Raw genomic sequence first — 17,969 nt, forward strand, 5'->3', positions numbered from 1 at the left:
TTAATGGGTGGTGATTATTAAAACAATAACAAAGAAAGGAACTCTTAAGTCAGTGCCTGATGGGCTGAGGGAATGTGGAATATTGATGTTTAGTGGAACAGCCAAAGCAGAGAAAGGGAGGAATAGAGATAGATTGGGGAGAACAAATGTGTGAAAATAGAGAGAAGGTGGTGGATAATAAGGTCCAGCCTTGTATAAACAGGCTTTTGGTCACTCAGCTACTCTGGCTAAGCCCTGAGCCTGATCACTGCAGTCTGTCCCATCTTCTTTTTGGACTCTGTGCTTATTTATTTTCCATGTGACCTTGCTCTCTAGTCTGTGCATGCAGATGGATATGTCAGCAAATGTCAAATTGATCAAGCCTGTGGGTAGGAGGAGACCAGATTCTGGAAAAACTTGAGGTCAGAGCTGGAAGCCGGATAAGTGAGACCCAAGGTCTGGGCATTGAGTCTGGACAGAGCTACTGTCTGGTCTAGGCTTCAAGGAGCTCACAGGCACATGCATCCCTGTGGAACAACAGAATGAGGGGGTGTGTTTGTCCACTTGTGAACTATAGCTCTGATGAGCAGGAAAGAGTAATAGGATCAGGCAGTCTGAGTTGTTTATGTGAGTCCTGCTTACGTAAAAACACTGCTCTCTGCTCTGTCTGGGTTAATCTTGGTGGCCACTGTGCTTTTATTCTATGTGTGCTTGCATCTTTCCTGTTTGTGTTGTTTCAACATAGGTTGGAGATACAGACTGAGAAGGAGAAATCCTTGAATCTTAAAGATGTTGAGATTCAGCTTGCTTTAACAAGAATAATAATTACACAGGCCTATGTTTTACACTAAAGAGACCATGGCAGTTCTCTGAAACTGGAAGAGGACAGCTGTGTTATATTGCATTTAAAGCTGTTCTTCACACAGACAATAAGATGGCATAAGAGGTCAAGGGAGAAATCCTTCAGGGTAATCCCTTGCAGGATGTTCTTAGGCTTTTGTTTCAATACACTGACTCATGTATAAACAGTCCTCACAGTTACAGGAATGTGTTTCTGAATTACTTTATACAGACACTATTTGGAAGTAATCCATGCAGTCCAGAGGGCCTGTGGATCACTACATGCAAAAGGAGAATTTGAAACAACAGTAAAGGATAATATGAGATTATTTTGCATCTGAATAGCTCCAAAACAGTCTCCATATTAATAGTGGAAAGCTGTGTGCCTGGGTGTGTATGAGTTCGTGTATAATGTGAATTGTCAAAAAAACATTATCAGTAGTTAGAGAGTCAGGTGAAGATTTCAGCTTAGAAGGATCTTCCTGAATATGACTAGAGAAGGCCAAGAACAGAACAAATAACAAAACAAAGAAAAAATTCCTCAGAAACTCCCAGGAGAAAAAATGAACTACCTCCTTTTAGGTTTGAGGTGGTGAAACTTAAAATCTGGGAGGAAAAAAATAATTAAATAAATATTAATGCGGAATACGTATATTTTAATTTATACATCTGAAATTAAGTTAAATAAGCACCAGAGTTCAGTCATCTAAATATGAATTTGTCATCTATGATTTTTCACAGAATCACAGAATGGTTGAGATTGGAAGAGACCTCTGGAGGTCATGTGGTCTAACCCCTATGCCAAAGCAGGGACACCTAGAACCAGTTGCCCGGGAGCATGTCCAGACAGCTATTGAATATAGGAGGGAGACAGCACCACCTCTCTGGGCAACCTGTTCCAGTGCTCAGTCACCCTCACAGTTAAAAAGTGTTTCCTGTTGTTCAGAGGGAACCTCCTGTGTTTTGGTTTCTGCCTATTGCCTCTTGTCCTGGCACTGGGCACCACTGAAAAGAGCCTGGCTCCGTCTTCTTTGCACCCTCCCTTCAGGTATTTCTATACATTGATAAGTTACCCCTCGAGCCTTCTCTTCTCCAGGCTGAACAGTCCCAGCTCTCTCAGCCTTACCTCATAGGAGAGATGCTCCAGTCCCTTCATCATCCTTGTGACCCTTTGTTGGACTCTCTCCAGTATGTCCACCTCTCTTCTACTGTTTTCCTAGAGCCAATGGTTCTAGAATAGGCAATTCCAGAAAATAATTCATCCCACTGACTTAAAATGTCCCTTTCACAGACATTTACAAATCATATGGAATGCTGATTTTTACCACTATAAATAGCATTAGCCAGGGACTCTTCTTTTTTAGCTTCTGAGATGGGTAGTGGGGGGGGGGGGGAATTAATTAAGCTCTGAGTAAACTGAAAATGTTTCAGCATTCACTGTCATTTCCCAGTGTCCTTTCTGAAAGCAAACAAACATAAGATTCTGCATCTATGCATTTTTTAATGGTTTCTGGGAAAGTACCTTCTCTAAATAGGCATCCTTTCCTATTCATTCAGCCTTGTTCTCAGCTGTCCTGACTTGTATGTGCCAGAAACACAGTCATGAGAACAATGTAATACCATGTTTAATGAAGCCAGAGAATCCTTACCGTGGAAGGTAAGGATTCTCCTTACCTTATCCTTACCGTGGAAGCATTAGAGAGGTTTCATTTACATTTGTTGGTCTGTAAATGAGAGAGAATGAAAGACACATAAATACTTCATGGCACAGGAGTTTCAGGTATTTTTTTTCATGCCAGGATGAATCTTTATGAGTTTCAGCAGTACTCCCCCTTGGTCCAATGTCAATGGGTACCCAGTCAGTTAGGCTCCATCACAAATACTATGATATGATTTATATTACTTCACCTCTATATACAATGTTAGGTACATTTAAGTAATGTTCCTCAGACATACCACTCAGCTGGTCTAATTAGGGTTGAATGCAAAATAATCTATTTTAAGATTATTTTCAGCAGGTCTGTTCCTGTAGTGCATCTTCAGGAAATTTGATTTTACTTCTACATGATGAGCGTCTGGTCCAATAAGGCCAAACATCTTCAATACAGTTTCTAGTTTAATCATGGGTGTATGTCTGCATGCCTGCACTCTAGAGTAGATAGGACACATCACAGAGAAGATGACACTGCTGTTCATTCTCATTGTCTATGCAGGTTCCTGTTAGATGGGTCACCAAATGGGAACCCATCAGTCTTGATTCCTAGTTTTTCCAGTAGGTAAAACAGGTTCTATAAAGTGGAAATACTTACTAAAAGTAATAGATTAAGCAGGCTGAGAGATATAAAAAGAATCACATATACAGATATGCAGAAAGATATGTTTAGCCATATTAACTCTTTTTTTTTGTGGGGGGGGGGGGAATACTGTCTCATATTGGACCCTTTTAAATTTCAAATCAGTTACAAAAATAATGCATTCTCTTTGTCTTATTGTTTTATTTGATTTAAAGTTTATTTCTCCTTTAGTCACACATGCTAGACTCCTTAAAGAATAGTGTGTGCCACTGTGAATGTATTTAGAGCAGCATTTCTAGAGTCACATAACTCGGTATTATAACACATAACACAGTATTATAAGAGAGGTGATGAAGAGGGGAAGCCTAAGTCAAGGAAGCAGTGGGGATCAGAAATGCGTAATTCATAATGCAATAAAAGAAACTGATGAAATGTCGCTCAGTTAAATGAAATGAAGCGTTTTTTGTTTAAAAATATGGAAGTGTTTCATTCTGGTAAACTACCAGATTAAACTCTTTCTTGCTTCCATATTCAGAATCTGTTACTTCGCAGAGAGTTTGTGGACAACACCAAATTGGAGGGAGTGGACAATATGCCAAAGGGCAAGGCTGCCATGCAGAGGACCTGGAAAGGCTGGAGAAATGGGCTAACAGGACCCACATGAAGTTCAGCAAAGGCAAATGCAACCTGGTCCAGAGTAACCCTATGCAACAGGGCAGGCTTGGGGCTGACTGACTAAAAAGGGGTCCTGGTGGACAACAAGTTAAACAGGAGCCGTCAGTGTGTACTTACAGCAAAGAAAAGTAACTGCATCATGGGCTATATTAGTAAGAGTGTAGCCATTAGTAAACGGGAGAGATTCTTCCCCTCTCTTTGATGCTTGGGAGATACATCTGCAGTACAGTGTCCTGTCTGGGGGTCTCCAGGACAAGAAAGAGATTGACATAGAGATGGGAGTCCAGCAGAGACCACCAAGCTAGTGGGGGCTTGAAACAGGAAGAGAGGCTGACATAATGGCACCTGTTCAGCTTTAAGCCGAAAAGGCTAAGGGGAAGCCTTGTTGCTATCTAGAAATACCTGATGGGAGCAGGATACAAAGAAGATGGAGCAAGACTCTTTTCTGATGTGCACAGCAATAGAATGAGAGGGAACAGACATAAGTTGGAACTTGGGAAATTCCAATTACATATGAGGAATTTAAAATTTTATTTTTTAAGTGATGAAAGTGGTCAAATACTGGAATGCGTTGCCCAGAAAGGTTGTGGAAGCTCCATCTTTGGAGGTTTTTAAGACTTTACTAATCAAGTCATTGAGCAACCTGCTCTAGTTGACCCTGCTTTGAGCAGGAGATTGGACTAGATGAACTTCAGAGGTCCCTTTCAAACTAAATTATTCTATCATTCTGTGAAAGTGTTTCTTCTCCTTGCTTTGCATTTTCTCTAATAGAATATTCCGGTCTTTCGACTGTGCCTGTAATTTCAGGGCAGAATTAATGTCAGTGGCCACATCTTTCTGCTTAAGACACTCCAGGAAAAATTGCCCAAATGTGTAGAGTGACTATATTGGCAGGACTCCAGGCAAATGACTAGGCTGCGGGCTATGCCCTACCCTGAGGTTAAGCTAACAGAACAAGACGTGGAAGATCTGCTTCCATGGTCAGTAGAACCACTGTGGGAGAGAGGTACCTCCCATGCCTAAGAGGGGAACACCCAGCATAGATGAACTGAGCATTCTGGTATTACTGTTCCCACTCTTATTTCAGGTCTAACAGCCCTAGCAACTGTCCAATACATCCTCACATATATCTGCTATGTTCTTATCCCTTTTTGCTTAATCAAGTGTGTCTAGTGTGAATGGCATCTAACCCAGGTCTCCACTGAGTCTGACATAGTTCCCTTGTTATCAAGACTTAATTTTGACTTTTGAGACTATTCAGGTTCAAAATTCATAAAAAAAAAAAGTGATCTGTGCCACAGACCGTAACAGTGTTATCTTTGTTGTTTCACACAAAGAGTAACAGTTGCATTCCCACTTTGTAGATGAATCTTGCCCTCTTCTGGCAAAAACATGTTTAGGTATTCTGAATATCTTTAGAGAACCCCTGAAAAAGTTAAGATAAATCATTCTAATGTGGTCTGTGCTATATTTTCTGGAGGAATGAGTTAATGCAGTGAACTGTCCCCTGTACTGAACCCATATTTTTTGCCTCCCATTAAAGGACAGCCCAGGATTCAACATATTCTTATGACGGACAATCAGAAATTGTCATTAAGAATAAAACTCAGGAATTAAATTATTTAACAAGCTAGCTGTTCTTATAGGACAGAAGACCCAGCTTTGGCACTAGGTGTTATTCAACATGGATAAAGGAATAGGACTGATGATATTCTTTACACATTCATACATATGATGATATCCATACATATTCATAGGCCAGAGCTGTGGGAGGGCAGAGGTAAGAGGTCCTTACTGTGAAAGCTGACACAAGCTCTGATTCATGTTGGTCATACTAAAAACAAAACAAAACACAGAAAAGAACTTCAGGTTAATGAAAAGAATATCAGGGACATAAGGCAGGTCCTACTTTCTTATATAGTGGTGTACATCCCAGGTTTCACTTCTCAAGGCAATGAATCATAGTTATATCCTTTGTTCAGAAAGTAATAGAGTGATTGAAGACACACATCTGACAAAATAAAAGTAGTTTTTTCCCTATGCTCGGCTACAACTCAAACCTATTTTAATTGTATAATTCCTTTAACTTAAGTTACTCCTAACACATGCACATGCATGCACACGTGCACACGCACACACTTTTTAAATAATTCAAAATGCAGCTGTACTGATTTCAAAGGATTTACTTCTGGCTTACAGGAAAATAAAAAAATCCTAGTGGTCCTGTCTTTGTATTTACATTATCTTATAACAGCAACCCCAGATCTAGAAATATAGTCCAGAGTGTTATTTGGGTAAGAACATGACACAGACTAACTATCTCTAGATCCCTAACTAAGTATGGGATTAATAGACTTTGGCAGGGCTCACTTCTTTCTAATGATTACAGAGGAAGCCCAGATGACTTCCTTAGAAATAGGTAGTCAACTTTTAGATGTCTAAACCAGGTGGGATTAAGCTGTCTTTTCATACATTATTTTGGGGGAGCTGGACCAATTTATTTGTATTTCCCTCTTCAGAGTTCCCATGTTAAACCTCTGGAATCTGAGTCTGTTCATCCAGCTCAAGGCATTCACAGTAGAGATGTCTGCATCTTAGCTGGTCACTGCAGGATGACTTATCCCAAAATGGAAATAAGAGCTTCTAAGGCATGGCTCCTCTGCTTAAGAATTAGTCTTATCAGATGAGTCTTATCCTAGTGGCCTAGAATGACACACGTGCTGGATCTTGCAAGGCATGCAGAATGAAACTCTGTCCCTTACAGCAATATACCCTATTCAGAAGAGGCTGTGGGTTCCTGGTCACTGGCTGGGGAGAAAGGATGATGGGACCTTGGACAGAATAAGAAAGCAATGAGTCAATCATAAAAACAATAAATCAACCCCTCCTCCACCCCCTTTATGACTGAAACTGTAAAATAAAGCTAACAGAATACATATTTGTGGGGCCAAACTGGTGATGAAGATGCGCAAAGCTCAGTTGTTTCAAGAGAGCTGTCTAGCCTGGTGTTACCTGCAGATCTATTAACTCTGAAGATCTGTGGATGATTTAATTTGCATTTCATGAGGCCCAAGACGACTCGTGCCAAAGGAAATGTGTCTGCTTTACATCAGAGCTTGTTCTCAGCTGTTGCTAGAAACGGACTGTGTAGTCCCCTTTTGAAGTGAGGTGTCCACACCATCACTTTGGCACTGCTCTGGCCAGTATGTGGGATCTCCTCTGATGTGAGCCAAATTGTATCATCAACAAAAATGCGAGCGCTTCTGATGGATGCTCTGCCTCAGACAGAGTATATGGATGAAAAGTTTGTCCTAGTTCCTCTATTTGAAACAGTCCTCCAATATTATTCCAGCAAACTCAGCATTCCCAAATATCCCCCCTTGATCTCATGCCAGGCTCCAGGGCACTGAGCACATACTATGAAAGCATCACTGTAGTAGGCTACTATAGGGACATGCAAACCAAGGGAGACCCATTTACTATTTTTGTTGTTGTTGTTGTTCCAGTTATTAAACTGTTCTTATCTCAACCCACAAGTTTTCTTACTTTTGCTCTTCCGATTCTCTCCCTCATCCCACCGGGGGTGGGGAGGGTGAGCGAATGGCTGTGTGGTACTTAATTGCCAACAGGGGCTAAACCACAACACTACCCAGTCATCATGAACCACAGAGTCTGTATGCAGCTATCCATGGGTTTTGGCTGGTTGGCTTTCTGACATCTGTGCTAAAGGTCTTCTTCATTTCCCAGTTGTCTTTCTGTGGCCCTAATGTCATCAACCACTTTTTCTGTGACATCAGCCCTTTGCTCAACCTCTCTTGCACTGAGCGGTTAGTTGCAGAGACAGTGGACTTTGTCTTTGCCTTGCTTATTCTGTTGATCCCCCTGTCATCATAATTTCTTACATGTGCATAATCAGCACCTTTTTATGCATTCCCATGGCCCAGAACAGGAAGAAAGCCTTCTCCACCTCTGTTTCTCACCTGGCTGTGGTCATCATCTTCTCAGCCACCCTTTTCATTTATGCCTGACCCAGAAGTACACACTCATTGGATCTCCACAAACTAGTTTCCCTAATTTATACTATAGTGACTCCAATTCTAAATCCATTCATTTACTGCCTGAAGAGCCAGGAAGTAAAAGACACTTTATGGAAGGTCTTGTGTTGCATGAGTGCCGTCTCCAGAGTTTCTGGGTCTGATCATTAATATAATACTTGGAAGATAATCTTCCAGCTGAATTTGTCTGAATCCTATGAATGTCTAATAAGACTTTCACTTTCACAAAAATGAAGATTATGGTTCTGTTTAGACATCAGTTGTTAAGGATTGCTTTTCCTGAGTCAATCTGCGTGTTTGAGAAGGCAATAAACATCAGAGAAGGCAATAAACAATCAGTAGAGAAGGCAATAAACATCATAATCTTCTCTTAATGTATTTTTTGTTCTGTATCAAAGAACACAATTACATTCTGACTTTGATCCAAGTTAATATGAAACTAGGATTCAAAGAACTTGAGACACCACATAAATAGTTATGTCAACTTTCTTCACAGGGGTTAAGATGGAAACTTCAGTAATTCCGATAATATCAGTCATTTTAGATAGCTGTCATAGGAGAACATGAATGACTACTGAGAAGTTCCTTCTTCTATTCATTAACTTCAAACAGAACTTTGTGAAGTGGCTGAGTTTTACAGAACAAACCTTTACTTTTGGGGAAGAGGGTTAATAGTTTAATTTTCATTTTAAAAGCTAAATGAGCCTCCTGATTTTCAAGTGTAATTTTCCTTTGATCCTTCTATATTACATGAGGAGATATAAGCACTAAGAGAAGAATCAATTGTCTAAACATAGGCATCTAACAGTATTTCTGATGCCATATGGTATCCATACAGAGCTGGCAAATTTGACACTGGATCTATGGGAGACCCAGCCCTAAAGTAACATTCAGGAGAGAGACAAGAAGAACTTCAAGCAACTCAACAAAGACAGATGCAAAATCCTTCACCTGGGAAAGAATTACCCAATACTTCAGTATAAGTTTGGCACTCATTGGGCAACAGCTCTACAGAAAAGGACCTGGAGCTCCTGGCAGGCAAATTAACATGAGTCCGCAGTGTGCCCCTGCAGTGATGAAGACCAACTGCCTCCTGGGCTGTATTAGCAGTAATCTAGCCAGGAGGCCAAAGCAAATGATCCTTCCCCTCTATTTGTCACCTGAGACTGCATATATTTGTAAGACTACATCTGCAATGCTGCGTCTACTTCAGGGCTTCCCGCTACAAGAAAGACAACATGGACAGAGTCTAGCAGAGGGTTACCAGCACAGGATTACCAGCAGAGGGATTGGACCACATGACGTACAAAGAGAGACAGGTGGAAATAATTTTTTAAGTCTGGAAAAGAGAACATTAAGGAGGTATTCAGTTGCAGTCTGCCAATACTTGAAGGGTATTACAGAGAAGATAGGGGCAATTCTTAGTTGTGCACACCTGAAAAGACAAGAGGCAACAGGAGCGAGTTGCAACAAATTAAATTCAGATTAGATAGTACAAAAAAGAAAGAAACAATCAAACAAAATCAGAGTGATTAAGCACTGCAAAGGAGTCCCAGAGAGGTTATGAAATCTCCACCCTTTGAGTTTTTCAAAGCTTGACTAGACAAGTCCCTGAAAAACCTGACCTGACTGAAACATGTTTTTGACAGCAGAACGAGCTAAAAAATTCCAGAATTGAAACTCTATCCTTCCAACTTAAGTTTTTGTATGATTCTTTGATTTGGATGTCAGGTGGAAAAGGCTGTGGGGTCTCAAATTGCAATAGAAATTGATGTTTAGGCAATTGAATCTCACTGTAGCTACCTACTGAGTAGGTTTCAACATATGACTGAGCAATACCTTCAGTACAATCTAGGCAATATGTTCAATGGCTTACAGACGCCCATTCAAACTTATGTAGAAAAATGGAGCTCAGTTCTATTCTCCGCTCAGAAGTGTCTAGTGACATTTGGCATTATAGAATCACAGACTCATAGAAATGTTTTTTAGGGACCTTCGAATATCACAAAATCACAGAATGGTTGAAGTTGGAAGGGACATGTGGAGGTCATCTGGTCCACCACGCACGCTCAAGCAAGGAAAACCTAGAGCTGGTTGCTTAGGAACGTGTCCAGACAGCTTTGGATATCACCAAGGATGGAGACTCCACAACCCCTGTAGGCAACCTGTGCCAGTGCTCGGTCACCCTCACAGTAAAAAAGTGTTTCCTCATGTTCAGAGAGAACCTCCTGTGTTTCAGTTTGTGCCCATTGCCTCTTGTCCTGTCAGGGGACACCACAGAAGAGGCTGGCTACATCTTCTTTACAGTCTCCCTTCAGAAACAGTTGTATACATTAATGAGATCCTGCCTGAGCCTTCCCTTCTCCAGGCTGAACAGTCCCAGCTTTCTCAGCCTTTCCTCACAGTAGAGATGCTGCAGCCCCTTAATTATCTCAGTGGCCCTTCATGGGACTATTTCCAGTATATCCATATATATCGCTCTTATACCGGGGAGCCCAGAACTGGATGCAGTACTCCAGGTGTGAGTATATCTAGAATTTGACTTCCCTTCTGTAGCACAGCTCTCACCATCTCTATAGTATGCCAGCTGTGGCTTGGTCTAGCTGAGAGTTGAAAACATTCAAAGACAGAGATAATATAATCATTCTGGGCAACTTGTTTCAGTGCTGTTCTGACCTCCTAGTGAAGAAGCTTCTCCTAATGGCCTATTTTCAACTACTGAGTTGAAAGTCACTATCTTTGTCCCTTTTCATAGTATCTGTCATGACCAAGAACTGTTTGGCCCCATTGTCTTTGTAACTGTAGGCTTCTGTAGGCTAACTGTAGACCACACCATAGTCTCCTGTTCACCACATTAAACAAACCTAGCTATCTCAACTTCATTTCACAGTACTCTAGGACACATCTGAACATCTTAGTAGGCCTTAGTAAGAACCTCTCTAGTTTCTCCATATTTTCCTTGAACTGGGGGAATCCCAAAACTGGACACAGTAGTCCAACTGGAGGCTCACCAGCCCAATAGAAGGAGATAAGAATTAACCCCTTTTCTCCTGGCAACACTACTCTTCATTCTCTATGCACTTACATTATTCTAAAGATGCCTTCTTCATGACATGCCCTGAGATGTCTAAACATGCACATATGGCTTTGGCCAACAACTGGAGGCCAACCTCTAACTAGAGGTCAACCAACATACCTTAACACATGCCAAATGTCACTAGATTCTAATATATTGGCAAATTAAATCAAACTGTATGTCCTAACAGCCAAATAACTTCTATAATTCCAACTCTCCTAGGTGCTAATCTTCCACTTAATCTCACTTTATGAATATCATTTGAATCATGCTTTTGGCTTAAGTAAGACATCTGACTCATAAAAGACCACCTCCAAAGTGGTTTTACAAATAGCTGACTCCAGGGACTCCTTCCACTTGGCAGTATGGAGGAGATCAGATCAGGTTTTGTACTCTTTGTGCTACAAAATCTTGCAACAGTACCTCAGCAGGTCTTTGATCCTCAAATTCCATTCTGCCGTGCCCCAGGACATCTAACATTTAACCTTCTTGCTATTTGGTAAAAAAACGCTGAAGTGACCTGCAGTACAGTCCCCATATTTTGAGGGGGATATATGGACAACCATATTTATTTTAGCAGACATTTACATGAGGAAGATAAATGAAAGAAGTTATTTTACAATCTCCGTAATGAAATGGAATAATTTAATTTAGCTCTAGAGGTGGGTTTAGTTATTACACCTAATCTGTAAATACTTACTACTGTAAATCTGTAAATACTACTTAGGAGTTCAACTACCTCAGCATTGGCAGTTAGTATAATCTGAGCTCACTAAAGTAATAAACACACCTTCATGGGATGACAGATTTCACACAATTTACAGGAAACATATAACTTCTGGAAACCCTACTGAAAAGTACATAAAATACCACAGAATCTGAAATTAAACACCTCTCTTTAGACAACTGAATCGCCTCCTAAATACCTACATTTCCATTAGGGTCGTAACACTTAGCTCTAGTTTTTTGATTCAGGTGAAAAAGCTGGATCCAGAATGTCATTCAAACTGTTCAGTGGTCTTCCTTATGAGTTTCAGCTGCTACTCCAGATGGGAACATATCTGCTATAATTTTTGTGTCGTACCTGTTAGCCTTATTTCAATGTTTCATGTATCTGAGGCCATTATATGGCATTGGAAGCTCAACAGTACACAGCTGAAATGAGAAACTAGTCAGGGCAGTCAGTAGACTCTAGAAATCTATTCAGCTGAGTAAATGCAAATATACATGGTAGGGTGATCTGTGTAGCTGTCTAAGCTCCTAAGTATAGACAGAAAGCTTTCTCCACCTGTGTTTCTCACCTGATTGTGGTCATCATCTTCTTAATGACCCTCTTCATGTATGTCTGACCCAGGAGTATACACTCCTTGGATCTCAACAAACAGGTTTCCGTAATTTATACTATAGTCACTCCAATGCTAAATACATTCATTAAGCATGAGGAACAAAGAGGCAAAAGACACGTTAGTGAAAAAGTCTTGCTGACTACCTCAGATGTGTATGTCTGCAGGTGAGATAGTGCCCACTAACTAAGGTTAAATTTGGTGTTATCTTCCATTATGACAGGGTGAACAACAGAGCTTAGAGACACGAATGAGTTGAGCTCTCAGGTGACTTTGACCTACCTTAGTTGCATATTTTAATTGTCAAATCTGGTCTTTGATAAAACTTAAATTTCCTTGCAATCAACAGAGGTGGAGCAGCAACAACCTAAGAGTTATTAAACTTCTGCTAAGGATAGGAGTTATATCACCTAATATAGGCATCATAAAACTGGGTAACTAATACAAGGTAATGGTCTAGATTAATTCTGGTGATATCTGCAGTCATACACACACACACAAAACCCACCAAACGCCATATTTTTCTATAAACAGTATGAATCTTATTCTCTCAGTAAGCAAAATAGATCTTTATCTCAAATCCAAATAATACATCTGATAAATGTCTGTGGAATTCTAAGTGAATCTCAGGAGTTTAGATTTTAGTTTTGAGAAAGAGTGCTGGGCTGTCTGCTAACACTAGTGTAGTACAGTGTTAACTACTGGATGCCTCCAGCTCTCTCCATTGATTATTATATTTTTTCCAGACTGCTCAAGTCTGTTGTCTCCTCAGATCCATCTTTGACATCCATCCTGTATGGCTTTAGCCTGATGACAGGTTACATTCACATTGCATGGCACCCCAGGCTACATGGACTCCTTGTGATTCTGAGGAGTTTATTTTCCTTAGTGTTCAGTTTGAAAAATCCAACTAATGACAGACTTGTACTGAACTTTTCTTAGTTATGTTTTTCAGCATAATGTTAGATGTTGCGTATCCTGTGAAGTGGTATGAAGCAATAAAGACTGATGATACCGTGCTTGAGGAATTTGCAGGCCAGAGAAATCTTGCCCATACTATCTATAGCAAACAGTAGTTAGAGGAAACTAGCCATGGAGTTATATTTTGATCTGGTCTAAAGGGGAGCTAGTTGGCTCTGCTACAGCTAAAAGACAAAGAGGTTATGAACTAACAAAGAAGACATTTCCTTACATGGATAGAGATGCCTATTCATAGTTTAGATGTGGTAGGGTAGCCTTCCTTCTCTCCAGAAAGGTTAGGGTCTTGCCAAAGGTCTTGAGTGAGATCTGCCAGACTCATACATGTTTCTGAAATGGCCACAAAACATGACTGTATAGACAAATTAGTTCCATTTGCAGGGTGATATGCTTTGTGAAAATACAGTTGATCATGTAGGCACAGTAACAGATAACTACTCAGGTACAGATTCATATTATATAGTTTTGGGTAGTTTCCTGAGGAACCTCTGTCAGTAGCTTGTTCATAGGAAGAATCCCTGGTAGGTAACTGAGGAATAGTCACCTCCAGAAAATGTTTCACAGCAGCTAGGTTAGGTTATTATTTTGTTTCATGAACTGCAAGTGCTGCAGAGAGAGCCTCAGAAAGCTAGAATTAGTCTTCATGAGTTTCCTTCTTGGGTACCTCAGTTATACAAAAGCAAAGTAAACACTGAAATCCCATGAGTAATTACTTATATCTTATGAAATCTTATACTGAACTGTTTTTTTATGAACAGGTAAGAAGCAATCACATCAGTATGTTCTGCAGAACTCCCACCACTTGGGTTATGTTTTTTCAATTAAATCACAGAGAAGGGTTGATTCCCTAACCAGTCCATGAATGCTACCACAAGCATTGCTGAAGTGGTGTGAAGGTAAGAGCAGAAGAAAGTTTTTCACTGTTATTCTTCTTCAGGAATTTTTGTAGGGTAATCACCTCCTTCCAAGGAAGAATTAATGCACTGGCATTTCAACATCTACAGCATACATATGAACTACACTGAGCAACACATCTAGGCTTCTGAGCTGTGCGTTGACATGCACTTATAGAATCAAGGAAGAGAGAAATAGACATGGCTAAGGAATGATCCATCTGACCTATTTTAGACCTTTCCTCTCAATGAGAGCAGTATTACCTGGAAGTACCTGTATTTCTATATTCCCTAGAAAGAAGACATGCTGAGTATATCATATATTAGATAACTAAACTGATAGCTGTCTAAATTTCAGCAGATGAATTCCAGCTTCTCAGTATAGTCTTCTGATGTTAAGATAGCTCTGGTATTCACTCCAGTTGCAGTGACAGAGAAATGTAAGCATTGTATTTGACTTAGGAGAATCACTATCACTCTCTTGTAACTGCTTATTTAGAGATTTGAATGATGTGTAAGATGAACAATTTGAAGTTTGAAAAACTCAGATATCCCCGGTTTTATAGGTAGAACTAATAATAGTGTCCTGGTTTCGGCTGGGATAGAGTTAATTTTCTTCCTAGTAGCTGGTATAGTGCTGTGCTTTGGATTTTAGTATGAGAGTAATAGTGATAACATGCTAATGTTTTGGCTGTCGCTAAGCGGTGTTTACATTGGTCAAGGACTTTTTTTGTTTTTCTTTTCCTTCAGCTCCCCATGCTCTGCCGGGTGCCCAAGAAATGGGAGGGGGCACAGCCAGGATAGTTGATCCAAACTGACCAAAGGGCTATTCCATACCATATGATGTCATGCCCAGTATATAAACTGGGGGAGTTGGCCCGGGGGTAGCGATCGCTGCTTGGGGAGTGGCTGGGCATCGGTCGGCGGGTGGTGAGCGGTTGTATCATTTTTTTTTTAATTATTATTATTATTATTATTATTATTATTATTATTATTATTATTAACTTTTTTTTTCTTTTTTTTTTCCTTTTTTCCCCTCCCTTGGGTTTTGTTCCTCTCTCTCTCTCTCGTTGTTTTCCTTCTCATTATAATTCATTATTATTACTATTATTTTGTTCCAATTATTAAACTGTTCTTATCTCAACCCACGAGTTTTCTTACTTTTGCTCTTCCAATTCTCTCCCCCATCCCACCGGGGGGGGGGAAGTGAGCGAGCGGCTGTGTGGTGCTTAGCTGCCGGCTGGGGATAAACCACGACAAGTAGCCAGGTCAGGAAGTACTGAATACATGTACTATGGAGACAAATTGGTTAATAATGTATTTTGCACTGATTAAGAAAAAAAGACAAAATTTTGCAGCTTCTCCTTAGACCTGTGGAATTTCTCATGGTAGTAAAAGCTAACAGTAATATGTTTACAAAGTTATATGAGTTTGCACGTTACAAGTCTTCAGTCATGGTTTATATTACCACTTCTGAAGCTATAAAAGGTTTTAAATGAACAATATCTGGACTGGTGTTTCAGTATCAATGAATTGTTTTATGAAGATGAATGTTCTTCCATCACTGAAAACCTAGTTTATTATATGCTTTTCTCTAATAATTCCAAGGAGGGGAGAAGAGGTGGTTTGTTTCTTTGCTTTTAACATGAAATAAAATATTACACTAGTAGAACTTTAAAACAAGTTGAAAAAGCATTTCTTAGATTAGAGGATGGTAAGGTTAAAGGAGAGAAATGTGCATTTTCCAGTTTGGGAGGGGTTTTTTTTTCTTTTCAGTTTTGACCTATAGAAATTGAGAATTATATATTAAAATTAGCCTGTCAAATTTTTTAAAAAGGTGGATAGATAGAGAAATAGCAAAACAGGGGATGGGAGGGAAAGAGACACAGACTGAGGAATACATTCCTCTAAAATATAATTCATCTTCCCTGAGAGCTTTATTTAGAATAAAACATATTGCTCTCTAAAAATACCTGTTTCATTTAGTTAATAACTTGAGGTTTTCTATGCTGGGAAAATATAGCGGGGATCAAGCTCTACTCCACAGGCAGCACAGGAATGTCTTGGCTTTGCAGAACTAAGCCAAATTGCCTAAGTCATGCAGATGCATCCTGGATATCCAGTATCCTCTGCAAGTTAAAAAGAACTGGGCATCCAGCTGTTATAGAGGCATTCAACACCCATGGATTTCACTAATAATCTACGCCACTAATTATGAACCAGATATCAAAATATCATATTGAATTTGTTGTTATATCTTCAAAATGGTATATGATCTGAATGTAACAATGTTCTTCCTTTTCTCCCTCTCCTCATGTTTTTTTTTAATCATCATTCTTCCTTTCTTCTTTTCAACTTGCAATTTTTTCTTTTCTTCCTCTGCAATTCTTCTCACTATTTCTTTGTTTTTTAAAATATTCCATTTTTTTTCTCTTTTACTGCCTTTACTTTTTCTCTGAAGCTTGATGCTATGCCCTTTGCCATGAAGCAGAAAAACAGCACAAAATTCCAGGAATTTATCCTCTTGGGATTTCCAACTATCATGGAACTTCAGATGTTGCTTTTTTTCATACTCCTGGTGGCCTACATGCTGACCATCTTGGAAAATATACTCATAATTATCTTGATAAAGATGAACCATCAGCTTCACAAGCCCATGTATTTCTTTCTCAGCAACCTCTCCTTCCTGGAGGCTTGGTACATCTCAGTCACTGTCCCCAAACTGCTAGTGAATTTTCTTGTTGAAAGCAAGAATATATCTTTTGGAGGCTGTATGACCCAGCTTTACTTCTTCAGCTCCCTTATTTGTACTGAGTGTGTCCTCCTTGCAGTCATGGCTTATGATCGTTATGTGGCCATCTGCAATCCACTGCGCTATCTAGTCATCATGAACCACCAGCTCTGCATGCAACTAGTCACATGCTCCTGGCTCATTGGCTTCTTGGCCTCCATGCTGAAAGTATTTTTCATCTCTCAGCTGTCTTTTTGTGGCTCCAATGTAATCAACCACTTCTTCTGTGACATCAGCCCCTTGCTGAACATATCATGTGCTGACATGACAATGGCTGAAATAGTAGATTTCATCCTGGCCTTGCTTATCTTGCTGGTTCCCCTCTCTGTCACGATTATCTCCTATATATGCATCATCAGCACCATCCTGCATATTCCTACAGCCCAGGGCAGGAAGAAAGCCTTCTCCACCTGTGTTTCTCACCTCACTGTAGTCATTATCTTCTTTTCAGCCACTCTGTTCATGTACGCCCGGCCCAAGAGAATCCACCCTTTTGACTTAAACAAGCTGGTGTCAATTGTGTACACTATTGTAACTCCCATGCTCAATCCCTTCATTTACTGTCTGAGGAACCAGGAGGTTAAAGGGGCTTTGAAAAAAATCTTTAGTGTTAGACAGACTGCCCCCAAGGTCTCTCAATCCATTGCTGTCCACCTTTAAGATAGTTCCTTATAGACAAGAGTGTAAGTGTGAGAGTTAGTAGGAAAGGTTTTGAGATTTATATTGTCAGAACTGCAATCAACATAATGCTGGTAACTCAATAAACTGAAACATACATATGACCACTTATCCTCAACAAGAAATCACCTTTCTATCTATTACCTTCAAATGATCTTTCTTCTCTGATGAAGGCTTATGCACAATGAAGTTACTGATTTGACTCACAGGCACTTCAGGGAACAAAAAGACATGTCTAGGTTATCATACATCAATGGCTTTGAGAACACAATTGCAATGTTCTGTTAATAGCATGTGATCCAGTTCCAGGCAACATCTGACAGCTGAGGTGAGATGCATGTGCCTAACTATAGCCACATGGTTAATG

General features: G+C 40.0%; 1 protein-coding gene and 1 pseudogene across 1 annotated transcript; both read left to right on the forward strand.

Annotated features, from left to right (window-relative positions):
* The first annotated feature begins 4,712 nt into the window (after positions 1 to 4,712).
* LOC142419905 (olfactory receptor 6B1-like) lies at positions 4,713 to 7,993 on the forward strand (annotated as a pseudogene).
* An 8,622-nt stretch (positions 7,994 to 16,615) lies between these two features.
* On the forward strand, positions 16,616 to 17,584 carry LOC142419906 (olfactory receptor 6B1-like). Its single transcript, XM_075523334.1, has one exon. It carries the CDS (start codon positions 16,616 to 16,618, stop codon positions 17,582 to 17,584), a length of 969 nt encoding a protein of 322 aa, XP_075379449.1.
* Positions 17,585 to 17,969: the final 385 nt, after the last annotated feature.

Source organism: Mycteria americana, chromosome 22, assembly GCF_035582795.1.
Source record: "Mycteria americana isolate JAX WOST 10 ecotype Jacksonville Zoo and Gardens chromosome 22, USCA_MyAme_1.0, whole genome shotgun sequence".
Classification (NCBI taxonomy): Eukaryota; Metazoa; Chordata; class Aves; order Ciconiiformes; family Ciconiidae; genus Mycteria; species Mycteria americana.